The sequence below is a fragment of the Sphaerodactylus townsendi genome, linkage group LG06 (genome assembly GCF_021028975.2).
Source record: "Sphaerodactylus townsendi isolate TG3544 linkage group LG06, MPM_Stown_v2.3, whole genome shotgun sequence".
NCBI classification, from domain to species: Eukaryota; Metazoa; Chordata; class Lepidosauria; order Squamata; family Sphaerodactylidae; genus Sphaerodactylus; species Sphaerodactylus townsendi.
Window position 1 is genome coordinate 44,095,070 of NC_059430.1, and position 12,539 is coordinate 44,107,608.

At 42.2% G+C, this 12,539-nt stretch overlaps 1 protein-coding gene across 1 annotated transcript in view; it reads right to left on the reverse strand.

The window, feature by feature from the left end:
* Nucleotides 1-11,733: 11,733 nt before the first annotated feature.
* The window catches only part of ERP27 (endoplasmic reticulum protein 27), a 32,861-nt gene continuing 32,055 nt past the window's right edge, over nucleotides 11,734-12,539 (reverse strand). Inside the window, exon 6 of the mRNA XM_048501242.1 lies at nucleotides 11,734-12,284. Coding sequence (XP_048357199.1) covers nucleotides 12,237-12,284 — 48 coding nt within the window. The 3' untranslated portion in view covers nucleotides 11,734-12,236. The remainder of the gene's footprint in view (nucleotides 12,285-12,539) is intronic.

The window sequence follows — 12,539 nt, forward strand, 5'->3', positions numbered from 1 at the left end:
TGCAAAGGAACTCTGGACTTTTTGGGTGATCCCCCTTTCAGGTGTCAACCAGGGTCAAAACTCTGCTTAGCTTCTGAGATCTGATAAGATCCAGCTAGCCTGGACCAAGTATGTCAGGGCATTCAGGGCACCAATACAACGCATTTATTTAGAAAATCTCTACACTACCTTTCAAGTGACCTAGCAAGTTTTCACAATGTTTGGCTGGTCTTACTCAAAGGTATTACACAGATGTTTTTCTTGTTTTCAGAGAACTGCATCCTGAATTTCTCTGCCTTTAACAGCTTTATAAAAGGCAGAAATCAAAAGGTGACATTCTTCCTTTTACTGTGCTTTATCATGCAAAAAGCTCCACATGGCAACTATTTTTTATTCTGCCCTTGTTCAAGGACCTGACAACTATTTTTATCCTGGCTTCCATGCCAGAGTGGGGAATTCTGCCTATTAGGCACCTGTTACACCAAATTTTCCATTTAAAAAGGGAAGACAACTATCAGTGAGCATATGGATAGTCTCCTTTGTGGATCTACTTAAGATCAGTTCTGAAGTGATCAGTATATGAACTTGCAACTCACAGTATTGTATATACTGGAAAAATAATCCAGAAAGCTATTAAAATTGTATCTGAATGTTCAGTTTGCACTTCTTTGAAAATGGGCTCATATTCTTACACAAAAGCTACAATCCTTACAAGAAAGTAAAACTGGAGTTATGTCTGAGTAGTTCTGCTTAGCATTGCTCCAAAGAGAGCAAAGTACAAAATGCTGGGGTTAACTTAAACTACCTTGAGCATTGATTCCTTCTCAGGATGATGGCTCTGAAAAGATGCCCTTTCCATACTGCTCTCCTTTGTCTCGTTTTCATCCAGGTCCATTGTGGCAGGTCCATGTGATATGTAATTTATTTGTGAAGTTGTTTGTTTCATAGTAGGGTTTTGCATAATTGTACAATTCTTCATAAGACATTTTCTTTTTTAAAAAAATCGTTGTTGTACATTGTGATCTATGAAATAGCAAGAAGGAAGAAATGTTATGATAATGTCGCAGAACAAGACACCAGACTAATCAAGAGCCACCCATTTTTGCCAGTAATATTCCTCCTAGTCAGTTGCTTTTAATATATGTGATGCACTGTAGAAACAAAATAGATGCAAAGGTGATCAAGTTGTTGCATGCTAACACTGCACGTGCTTGCACTTCAGTAGTCCATAATAAAGAGGCATCACATGAATGTCTGTTTTCCATATCAGAATCTACATTTGCAATGTTTATATGGCTCACACTCCTATCTTTCTATATAATTGAGCAGTGTTTTCCAGATGAACTAGAAAAAGCAAAAGACTCTGGGAGTTGTAGTCCAGGGAGTTCCATTTCTCATGTACAGAGGGGTTGACGGGACTACAACTCCCAGACCCCTTCCTACTCAGCCAGTAAGCCTGGCATCAATGGCTAGGATTGAACAGGCCCCAGGCTGTTGGGGAGGGGGCTTGCTGCACTCAGAACGGCTCAGGCTGAGGCAGTGAGGTTGGAGTTGCAGCAGGGGGGGCGGGGGGAGAGGCCTTACTACACCCACCCAGAGCATGGCAAGTGAGCTACCAAGAATTGAGCTGGGGAATGCAAGGGAGAGAGAAAAGCAGAGTTGGAGTAGGGGCAGAAAGAAAATGAGTGCTGGGGAGAGGCAGAAAGAGAAAGAGAGGGGTAGGATATGTGGCCAGAAAGGTAGAATGAAATCTGGGGTAGGTTGGCAGAAACATAGAGAATAGAGAATTGAGGTAGGAAGAGAGAAAGAGAAAGCTAGAATAAGTGAGCAGGCAGAAGGAGCTAGGGTAGGGGGCCAGAAAGAGAGTTGGAATAGCAGGGGGGGGGGAATAGAGACAATTAAGAGTCAGAATGGAAAGTGAAAGTCAAAGAGAAGGAGAAAGAACAGAAGAAAAAAATAGGGGTAATATCCTCTCAAGTTCCCACTTGCTAGAGTTCATTGTATTTTTTTTCACACAACGGACTCCCTATGTCCCACCCCCTTTGCAAAGCCAGGATCCAGCTGTCCCTTGTTGGCAAAACTGGGATGATTGGGGGAGAGGGAGGGGTTGCAATTTCAGTTTTTGCACCAAGTGCCATTTCCTGTGGATATGCCCTGTCCACTTCTCTTGCCCTGGGATAATTAGTTGTCTAGAGTCCATTGGAGACCCAGGTGGCCCATGTAACCCGGGTTGCGTTTTTCCATCTTTGACAAGCCCGGCAGCTGGCCCCCTTCCTCTCCCAAGCAGACCTAGCTACTGTGATCCATGCAGCGGTCACCTCCAGGCTAGACTATTGCAACTCGCTCTACGCGGGCCTGCCCTTGCGTCTGATCCGGAAGTTAAAATTGGTCCAGAATGCGGTGGCCCGTCTGCTCACAGGGGGTGCCGCCAGAGACCACATCTCACCTGTGTTAGGCCGTCTGCATTGGTTACCAATAGAATTCCGAATCATTTTCAAGGTGTTGGGAAAGCTAACTCTTTAAGGCCTTCTATGCATGGCCTGGGACTCCTCCAGACCTGCAGGGACCGCTCTTGCCCCATATGTCCCTGAATCCAGCCTCCTGCATGCTCTGCAGAGGCCAATTTGCTGGTGATCCCTGGCCCTTCCAGATGATGCGCGCTAGCCTCTACCCTGGCTTTCAGAGCTCTTTACAGCTCTGGCCCCCCCTACTTGGAGGAACGCTTCTCCTTCCAGTTGTGCGGAACTCAAGTGGATCTCAATCGAAGTTCAAGTAGGGCTCTGCAAGACTGAGCTGTTCACCTATAGGCTCTTTGGGGAGGCTGGCCGCTGATGCCCCCCCCCCGTTAACATCTGTGGATCCTGCCGTCCCTCCCCTCTTTTAGGGGATTGGTTAGTAGGTCGCTTCTTATTGTATTATTTATTGTATTTGATATTAATACGCTGCTTTTAATGGGGTTTTAGTGATTCAAAGACTATAGAGCCATTTACTATGATTTATTTGATGATTTGAGATTTGTTGATTTTATTTTGTGCTCTATTTGTATGTTCATGTTCACCGCCCTGAGCCCTTCGGGGGAGGGCGGTATATAAATGTAATAAATAAATAAATACATAAATTGTTGGGGGGGGGTGTTGCCCAATGAGCTTTATTGCTAGTGGGATATAAGAAGGGATAACAAGGCCACAGTGTTTATCAGGAAGCAGCCTTAATGACCCCACATACATACTTTTCCAGCCACAATAACATTAATGGTCTGGACCTTGTTTTTCACTGACAATTTTTCAGAGACAAGAGTTAACTTATTAAACAAAAATAAACCATGGGCAGAGTCTTGACTCATGCTCACCACTAGAAATAGAAGCTGTTTTTTCAACCGTTTGGGGGTTTGGCCATTCTGATTTGTTAAAGTAGGGGAGGAATTAGACTAAACATGGTTTATATTAAACGGAACTCAACACCCACATATTTCAGGGTGGGTAAGGTTTCAAAACAAAGCCTCCCGGAAACATGGCTGATTCAAGACTACAGAGTTGAGGATACTTTCTCCAGTGTTTGGGTACATCAGAAAACTCTTTTAAAGGGGGATGGATATTTTAACAGCAAAATATCCTACCCCCTTCTACATGTCCATAGACAGTTTCAGACTGGGAACTGCTTCTTCCACTCTCTCCAGCCCCCTTAGGTTGACTGTAACCAGACTGTATATGTGGGGTCATCCTCCCAAACTGCATAGAATATTTGACATTTGATCTAAATGCTAGACTCTGTTTTAATTGTGGGGAATTGTTTTTTTTAGACACATATTTTTGGACTATGGTATAGCATGCTTTTATATAAGTAAGTTTTTATTATTTTGTTTATAGTTAAAATTATAATGAAATTGTTTTATCTCTATGTTGTATACTACCCTGAGCCCGCGCCTTGGCCGAGGGAGGGCACTGTAAATATAATAATAAATAAATAATATGCATGCACCTGAGGATTCCCTGGAATTACAATTCATCTCCAGACAACAGAGATCAGTCCCCTGGAGAAAATAGATGATTTGGAGGGTGGTCTCTATAGCATTATACTTTACTTTTACTGGATTTATATTCCGCCCTACCCCAGTCAAATGCCGAGCTTAGGGCAGCTTAATTAATCAATACATAATGTTCACAATCTATAAATAATACATAGTACAATAAGCAATTTAAACACTTTAAATCACAACAGTAAATAGTTAACATTTACAAAATATATAAACTTAGGCACCTTTCCATTTCAGTTTCCAATAGTGGATACGTTTACCCAGAAAAACTATGAATAAAAACATAAGAAATAATAAAATAAAAGTTCTCACTAAAACCTGCACCCATCTACTCCCTTCTCCAATTATACCCAGTCAGACCAAAAATAAAAGAGGTGGTCCACCCTGCCCACAAACCACCCCCAAATGGGCCCACAACAGGCAGTGCCCTTATAGCATTGCCCTCTAGCCAGTGCCTTGGGTTGCTGCTGCTCCTTAAGTGGGTCTTCATTGTGGTGACTAAGGGCCAAACATCCTGTTTACATAAATCCAAAGAAAGTGTGGGATACAAACATTACAGATTGATAGATCTTCTTCCAGTCTAATTCATCATGTCCCATGTTGGAGCACAACCACAGAGAAATCTGGGCAAGGGGCACAGACTGTGGGGATGTAAACCTTGGGCTGGGTAAGGCTTGGCACCAGCTACTCATGCTATAAAGATTAAAACATGTCCTCCCACTTCCCCACCCCCACTTTGTAATGTTGCAGTAGACCCAGATTTACTTTTATCCCGAGGCAGAAACAGGTCAGACAGGCATATATGTTTTTTGTGTACCAGCTTGGCTTTGATTAATCACCTGTTTCCTTTGCATCTGTTGCAGATCTCTCCTTTTCCCTCCTCCAAATGCCCTCTCTCCTATCCATTTGGAATTTTGGCTGCACTTGCATTATTGACAAAGAGTATACATTTGCTGTTCCCACTGCTCTGGTCTCTCCTTTCCGGCCACTGCTTTCCTGCCCCAACCACGGGCCTGTGCACTGAAGCCATGCTTGAGCTTTGGACACCCACTCAGCTTCCTGATGTTGATTGTCAGAGTGAGTGAGGGAGACATGCAGAAAGCACAGTCTGTCATGTACTTTCTCATTTTAAAGAGTGGAAATTGTAATGCTGCTCAAATTAATCTCTTTTTGTGGATCCATAAAGCTGAATACAACTCTCCAATCATGTACTAAGGCCTTGATAAACTTCGTTGTCTGCCAGAGATGGCAAAACAGGTTGTTATCCAACAACTGACAGTCCATCATAATATAGCTGGTGGGTTGCCATGATCTTGGTGGGGAAATCTGATGGAGCTGTGAAGGCCTTTGCCTAGCCCTGCTCAGTTCCTTTTCCAATGATAGTTAGGTCAGATGTTCCTGCAATCTTTCTGTGGTTTTCCATCCTTAGTAAATGTGGAATATATTTCCATTGCTCTGAGGATGCTGAGAAATCACCACAAGACCTCCGTGCTTCCAAGGTCTGAGGAAGGCACGTAAGTTAAGAAATCTGCATCTGCATGAAGAAGATATATATTGGAACTCTTTTAGAGCCAAGAAAACGTAAGAGTTGTAGTTGTAGGAACCTTCTCATTGAGACAAGAGGTAGTGAAAGAGGAGCCCTGTGGGTGATGAGGCTGTGGTTTCCACCACAACCGTCTCCATAACCAAACCAATATAGCAAGGATTTCCTCTAGAAACTGATGTCACATCCACCCATGGAAATAACTGCTAACACCCCATTTCTACATACTGGAATAAAGCAAGGGTCTGTTGAATGATGGATGGTTAGGAAAAGATTCCTTTAGGTCTCTCTGTGACACCTTGAGATTTTTGGTTACTTGCATATGACTTGTTTGTCCTGGTATGAATACACCTGAGAAGTGGGTTTATCCCTCAAGAATTGAAGGATGGCAGGCCCTCGTGGGTGCTTTCGGTGCAATCTACCTAGGTTTCTTTCATCTTTTTAGTTATTTTTCCCTAACCCGCTTTGCTTTCTTCAATGTTTTGGAACATATCACAGCACAGATCATGTCCAGATATTTCTGGTCCCAACCATATTAGTGCCATTTTCTTCTGTCCTAGTCTCCTGTGGTAATGGCTACTCATAACCCCAGCAGCCAGAGTGTTTCCTTTTGAGGATTGTTTGGGTGCTTAATTCCTAGGCTGGATGACCTAGGCTGCGCCTCCTGGTAATCCTACCGTAACTCTCCAGCTAAACAGAGGTTATATACCTGGACGGGGGACTACTCAAGGAATTCGAAATCAAGAATGCAGAGGAAGGCACTGGCAAACCACCTCTGTTAGTCTCTTGCCTTGAAAACCACATGGGTTTACTTCTCAGACCCAGCGCTTTCAAAGCTTAGCTGGATTCTGATCTCTTTCAGCACATGTAGACACAATGCGCCTTCAATCCCACTCACAATGCCCTTTGTAGCTGTATGTGGAAGAAAGTAAAATCTAATTTACAGTAAAACTGTTGTGGAATCTTGGAGATTGAAAATGTATCATTCTGTAAGTGCGGAAGGGGCTACCTGGATACAAAACCAGTAGTGGCAAGGAGAGTATTACTGACTTGCTCCTGCAGTTCTATGGAGGCAGAGGTTTGGTTCTCGTTCTAAATTCTGTCTTGACTCATTAGCTCCAGACCAGGCTCCAGCTACCACAATGTATCGTAGAAGAATGGCTTCAGTAGCCATAGTCATGCCCATCAGCCCTTTACTGTATTAAACAACAGGAAATAAAAAGATGGCTATTCTTGAGCAGCAAACCAGCAAATAGAAGAAATTCACCATGAGTGGCTTCAAAGCACTTTCAGTGGCATGTAGAAATTTGATCCTGGTGGTAGTTTTTCAGCTATGGGCCATTTCCCACATAGCCTTGCTGCAAGAAGACACCCTTTGGGCTTTGATAAAGGGGATAATCATGCAAGTTCTCTCTCTTTATCCAATCATATACTTTTTTTTAAAAAAGAGGGCTATGTAGGGTTCATTCTTTGCGAACAAAGAACTAGCGCAGGAGTTAAAATTTGCTAGCTTCAAGGCAAAATCTTTGTAATTTTACCTTTATGCAAGCTGGATCACAATATGATAGGGAAAGAGAAACTATTATTTGTCTTCAATGATGACACTGTCACAACCAAAATGTGCCAGTTCTTACTAATACATAGTATATAATGGTTCCCATCCTAGTGCCCCAGTTCACTTCCATGGATTGGGTATGGTGGGGTGGGGGTGGGGTGAGGTGAGATGAGGTGAAGTAAGGTGAGGTGAGGTGAGGTGTGGATGACAGCAGCTGGTTTGAACCGGTCTGGTGTCCTTTTCTCTACTGAACATCCAAAATAACACTATCATAATGTCTAGACAGGCTAACCCCGTATCTCAAAAATGTTGCACTGAGCTTTTTAAGGAATTTTCTGTCTTTTACTACCAACTTCACAACCCACCAACTGGAGAGTCTTTTCTTGGTGGACACAAATATAGTAAAACTTTTGACCAGGCATTATATGTGTCTGGGTGACTCCATCTATGAGGAGTGATCGCGGATGGTTTCTCGACTACGTGAAGGTTCAAGAATCTCTGCGTTGTTTTAGAAATGTGCCTTTCTGCATAAGAAAGTTAGGAAAGGAATCTAAACCTACTATATCACATATACGCCAAGCCCTCTTCGTGTCAAAAGTTGTCTCTATAATTATCAATGCACACTGGTGGGAAAGTCTCTGGGGAGGCATCTTCCGCCGCCTACCTGTACGTTAGAATAAATCCACCGGCGCGTCCCTTCCTCACGCCCTATTTTATATTATTCTGGATAAATCCATGGCTGAAATTCTTTCACACTGTATGCAAAAGAGACTAAGCAACGCTGCTGTTCTCCTCCATGCCCTTTCGTGTGGACCTGGTTCTTCTTGCATTCAGTGCCAGTTTGTGACACAGTTCAGGCAATTTTCTCCTGTTAAAAGTATGTTTGTTTATTTGTTTATTTTTCAACATTTGTATAGCACTTTCTACCCTCACAGGGTTATCAAGATGGCTAACAAATTAAGCCAAAGTAGGGTAGCCAGGTACCCCCTGGCAATTTGTTCTTACAACAATCAAATTGGACTTCTTTTGACTCTGCAAAGCTTTTTTCTGATCCAAAAGAAGTCCAACTTGATTGTTGTGAGAGCAAGTGTATATATCAGTCACTGACTTGCATTGAAAATATCAAGCACTCATGAGCCTTTGAAAATTTCTGAAGCCAGAATATATCCGGAAGCTGGTCACTCATGTTGGGTTTTCAATATTTAGTCAGTAGCTATCCCTGTAAAGATGAGAGAAGCAATTGTAAAAGTGCTGGTTAGTTATTATGAACACATCCTTGTCAGTATATGAAACTTGCTTGAAGATGTGTTGAGACATTACTGAGACATAGCCCCTTTAATGTATATATTGTAGATTTAGTCAACTCACAAATTATACAGTTGTGTGCACATATTTGCTTGTTTGGTTATTCTTAATTGCAAACATCCTTTTTATTGCATATACTATAGACCCCTTGGCAATTGGCAGAGGAGGGGTGTGGAGGGTCTTACTAGTCACAAATTGAGGCCTGGCAGCTCTAGCCTAATGCATCCGCTTGCACGTGCACACACACAACTATTAAGCACAACTATCACTAATTATTACTAAGACTGAATATTTTATCATCCTTGTGCTCAGAGTTTGAAACCCTTTAGCTACAAGGCTGTCCTAAATTATTCCTTATGGCTGCTGTAATTAGATGCTACATCATTTATCCAGACTTATTATTTCAGTGACTGCAGTGATTTTCTGCTTGCCGGTAGCTACGATGTGGTATGGTCAAACCATGTGAAAGCAGATAATGGTCAACATGCAAAAAAGGTCAACAAGGTTTTCAGTGGGCAGTTTCTAAATGGTGGTTATAGAACAAAACTGGTTTTGAGGAACACTTGAGTGACACCTATTTGAAGCAGAGGATGGTTTAAGCAGGACATCAGATCTGCTCTGTCTACATAAAGTGGGGCATCATCCTCTACCAATGAGAGCCAGCCTAATTACATAGGCAAACTAGGTAGCCACTGAGGGTGCCAGAACCTAAAGGGCACCAAATCTGATGCAGAAAATTTCATTTTTCTATTTTAAAAATATATTCATATCAGGAGCAGATTTTAGAAAAGAACAACATGTAGCCATTCCCTGCTAGAAGTTGGCTGGTGGGTGCAATTCCTAATTTTAAAGAGAGAGGTAATGATGTTTTAATCTGTGTGAAGTTAGGTCACTATTCTGTAAATTCTGATTTTTAATTCTATAGAAGGGAAGGAGACTGCAGATGGTCACTGATGAGGGGAAAGCATTTCTGTCTGAGCTCAGAGGTATATTCTGCTATTATCATTGATTAAGGATTCTGAGCCACAGATGCAGTGACTGATACTTGGCTACTCACTTATTGCTTTGCCTCAGTGTTCCCGAACAGAACTGTTTTCTAAATGATGGGGAATAAAAACACCAGAAATAATAAATGTTAAGAGGAGAGGGGTGAAGCTGTGAGGTGAGGGACCAAAAAAAATGGCAGAGCAAGGACTGCAGTTGAAGTTTGGGAACCACACGGGGACATGGAAAACAGCCCATGGGTTTAGTGGAAAAAATAAAACATTTCTGTGTGATCGCACTGTAAGGGAAGCCAGCTCAGAAATGTTTCAGCAAAAAGAAATATTGTAAAAATGTTTTCAGATATAATGGAGAAAAAGTCGGGTGGGAGGCCATGCAAGGGGGGTGGGAGGCCATGCAAAATTCTACAGAGGAAATATTTTATTTCCAGCCTGAAAATGTCACTAATGGCATATGTGGAAAAAAAAAACCCCTAAGTCTTTTTGTGTGTTGCTTGATTGTTTTTATTTTACGAGTTCTTAGCACAGCTGATTATTATTCCCAACTATACCAATTCCATGTACTGGCAATGTGATAACACTGCTGTGCCAAGGCCCCATAGCAGATTTATCAAGTTTGCAGCCTTAGTGCAGATTCCAGGCCATCGAGGATGGAAAATGAACTGGTAAGGTAAATATTGGTTCAGTCAGGAATCAGGACAAATTGAGAAACCCAAGACTGTACCAGTAATCTTCTAACAGACATTTTTAAATTTTAAAATATCTGTTCCTGCACTTCCAAGGTATTTTAGTAGTCTAACTCTCTTTCTCTTACTAGCTATACTACTCTGCCATCTCACATACACTTATCTTGATAACTCTGGACTGTGAGTTGAAGCACTGTGTCTTTATGGCTGCAGGAAACAAAACTTGTATTTTACTCCTAGCTTTGCTCTTTGGACCAATGTTGGTCGGGGGTGTGCTGTGGTTTCTCTGCTCTGCAGCACTTAGTGCTTCCCCTCAAAGTCGAGTCCCTTCTAGAGAGACAATGGGACAACTGTTCAAGGGAAGCAGCAATGTTCCAGACTATAGAGGGAGAACAACAAATATGAATCACCCTCCCTGCACAGGTGTTAGAAGAGGCAGACGCAGATTCTTGGTTTCCGTGGGAGAGAGCTGGCGGCGATTCCGCCGATAGCTGTCCCTGGTCACCTTTTATTACATGCTTATCAGTAGAAAGACAATAGGAACTACGTGATACAAGTCATGCACTGGCAACATGACTGTTGAATGGTGTTTGCTTGTAAGTCTGCCCAGTCAGCGTTCCTTAAGGCCGAATCCACATTCTGAGGGTCCCAAGGTGGGGGTCATGCCGTCTCGTGATGGGAACTGCCCTGCCGGGAGCATTCTCAATCAGACCATGACGCTTCCCTTAGACCTTGCCACCACCTCACACACAGGAGAGAATAAATTAGTGAGAGACATCTCAGAATGTCCTTCACTCTCTACCTCTCCAGCTTTCCAGGTTCTGACACCAACCTGCGCTTCAGTTGGAGCCACCAAGAGTAGTCTTGGTTAATAGGCAACAGCAGCAGCTTTCCTGGGCCTCATACTGAGGGAGCCCAACAACCCAGAGACCCACCCTCCCTGCTGGAGTGGAAGAGAAGAAATAGAGCAGGCTCTTACCACTGCAGTGTGCACCCACCCTGTTGGGGCTCAGGCCATCTGCTTGCAGAGACAGCCATTCATGACCAGCATCTAAGGCCCAGGCAGCTGACTCATCAGTGGCTTCTTGTCCAGTTCCATCCAAGACTCGGTCTAACAGGTTCCAGTGATAGCTCCCACCTGCCTCTCAGAGGGGCCCTGACAAGAGGCAGTAGTGATTCTGGAGATCATCCTGGACTTAAGCCTTAGTCCCCAAAGTCACTAAGACTGTTCCTGGAGGCACCTCAACCATGATTCACATGACACACTTTACAGTTCTTTCCTTCATAGGAAAATCCTCTCCTCTGGTAGATTATATTTTATACTCTGAAAACTGTTCTACATTTTAATCATAACCAGCTATACTTTCTGCTGTTCCAAAAAGAGAGATTCATCCAGATATAGTTATAATTTTCTTCCTTGTGGATATTCATGCTTGGTATCCTAATTACAAATATTTCTTGCATATAAATTTCCAATTCTAACATAACATATTCCAAACTATGTTTGTTCTAAGAGAAGTGCACTAAACCAGGTAGCCCATACACCCCCCAAAGAACATGCAAGTGCAGGTACATGAAACATTTCTTTTTTGCTTTTATTAAAACATATCATGCAGGACATTGAGTGAAAATAACAAGAATGAGAAAATCCATAAGATACATTATGTCCACACTAATTGCTGGAAGTACTTAGTATAACTTTAATGGGGTGCTTGTTTACCCTATAATAATGCAACATAAATGTAATTACTACCAGTGCCATTTTAATTAGAGTTACACTCTTTTGTCTAAATCTGTTAAGTAACCAATTCATTGAAGACAGAATTTCTTAAACATGTCCAGTAGCACAAAACACAACACTTCAAGTTTCACTGCAGACTACCCAATAAGACTGCGCTTCCAACAAGCTTAAAACCCATAGTGAAGCCCTATTTACTGATTAACATAAGAACCAATGGAGCTGGTTTAAGTGGAAATGAGGTCTTATGTGAGTAAGGAAAATGGTCACAGAATTGTCAAACTCAGCTGTATGACATGTTTCTGTTCCAGTATCTCCACTCTGTTCAGTTGGATTGTTTTCCATCAAACAACAGTAACTGTCATGGATCAGTATTGTTGTGGAACTGGAATAGAGTCAGAGCTCCTGTTTGATGACCTTATCTTCTTGCTCAAGACTACCTTTCTGAAAACAAAACAGAACAAAGAGAGCTATGACAACATTGTGATGTTTAATACTGAGCTGAAGAGAAGGAAGACTTAAGACCTGCTAGAATTATTAGACCATTCTAATTTTCCCCACATCATTTTCACAAGCCATCTTCAAATAGGAAATCTCTCACAATACATCTTCATATAAGATACTCTGGTAAAGAACTCAAGTGAAAAGCAGAATATGGGCATGAATTCTTCTCTTTTCATACAAAATTGAGGTCCTGAA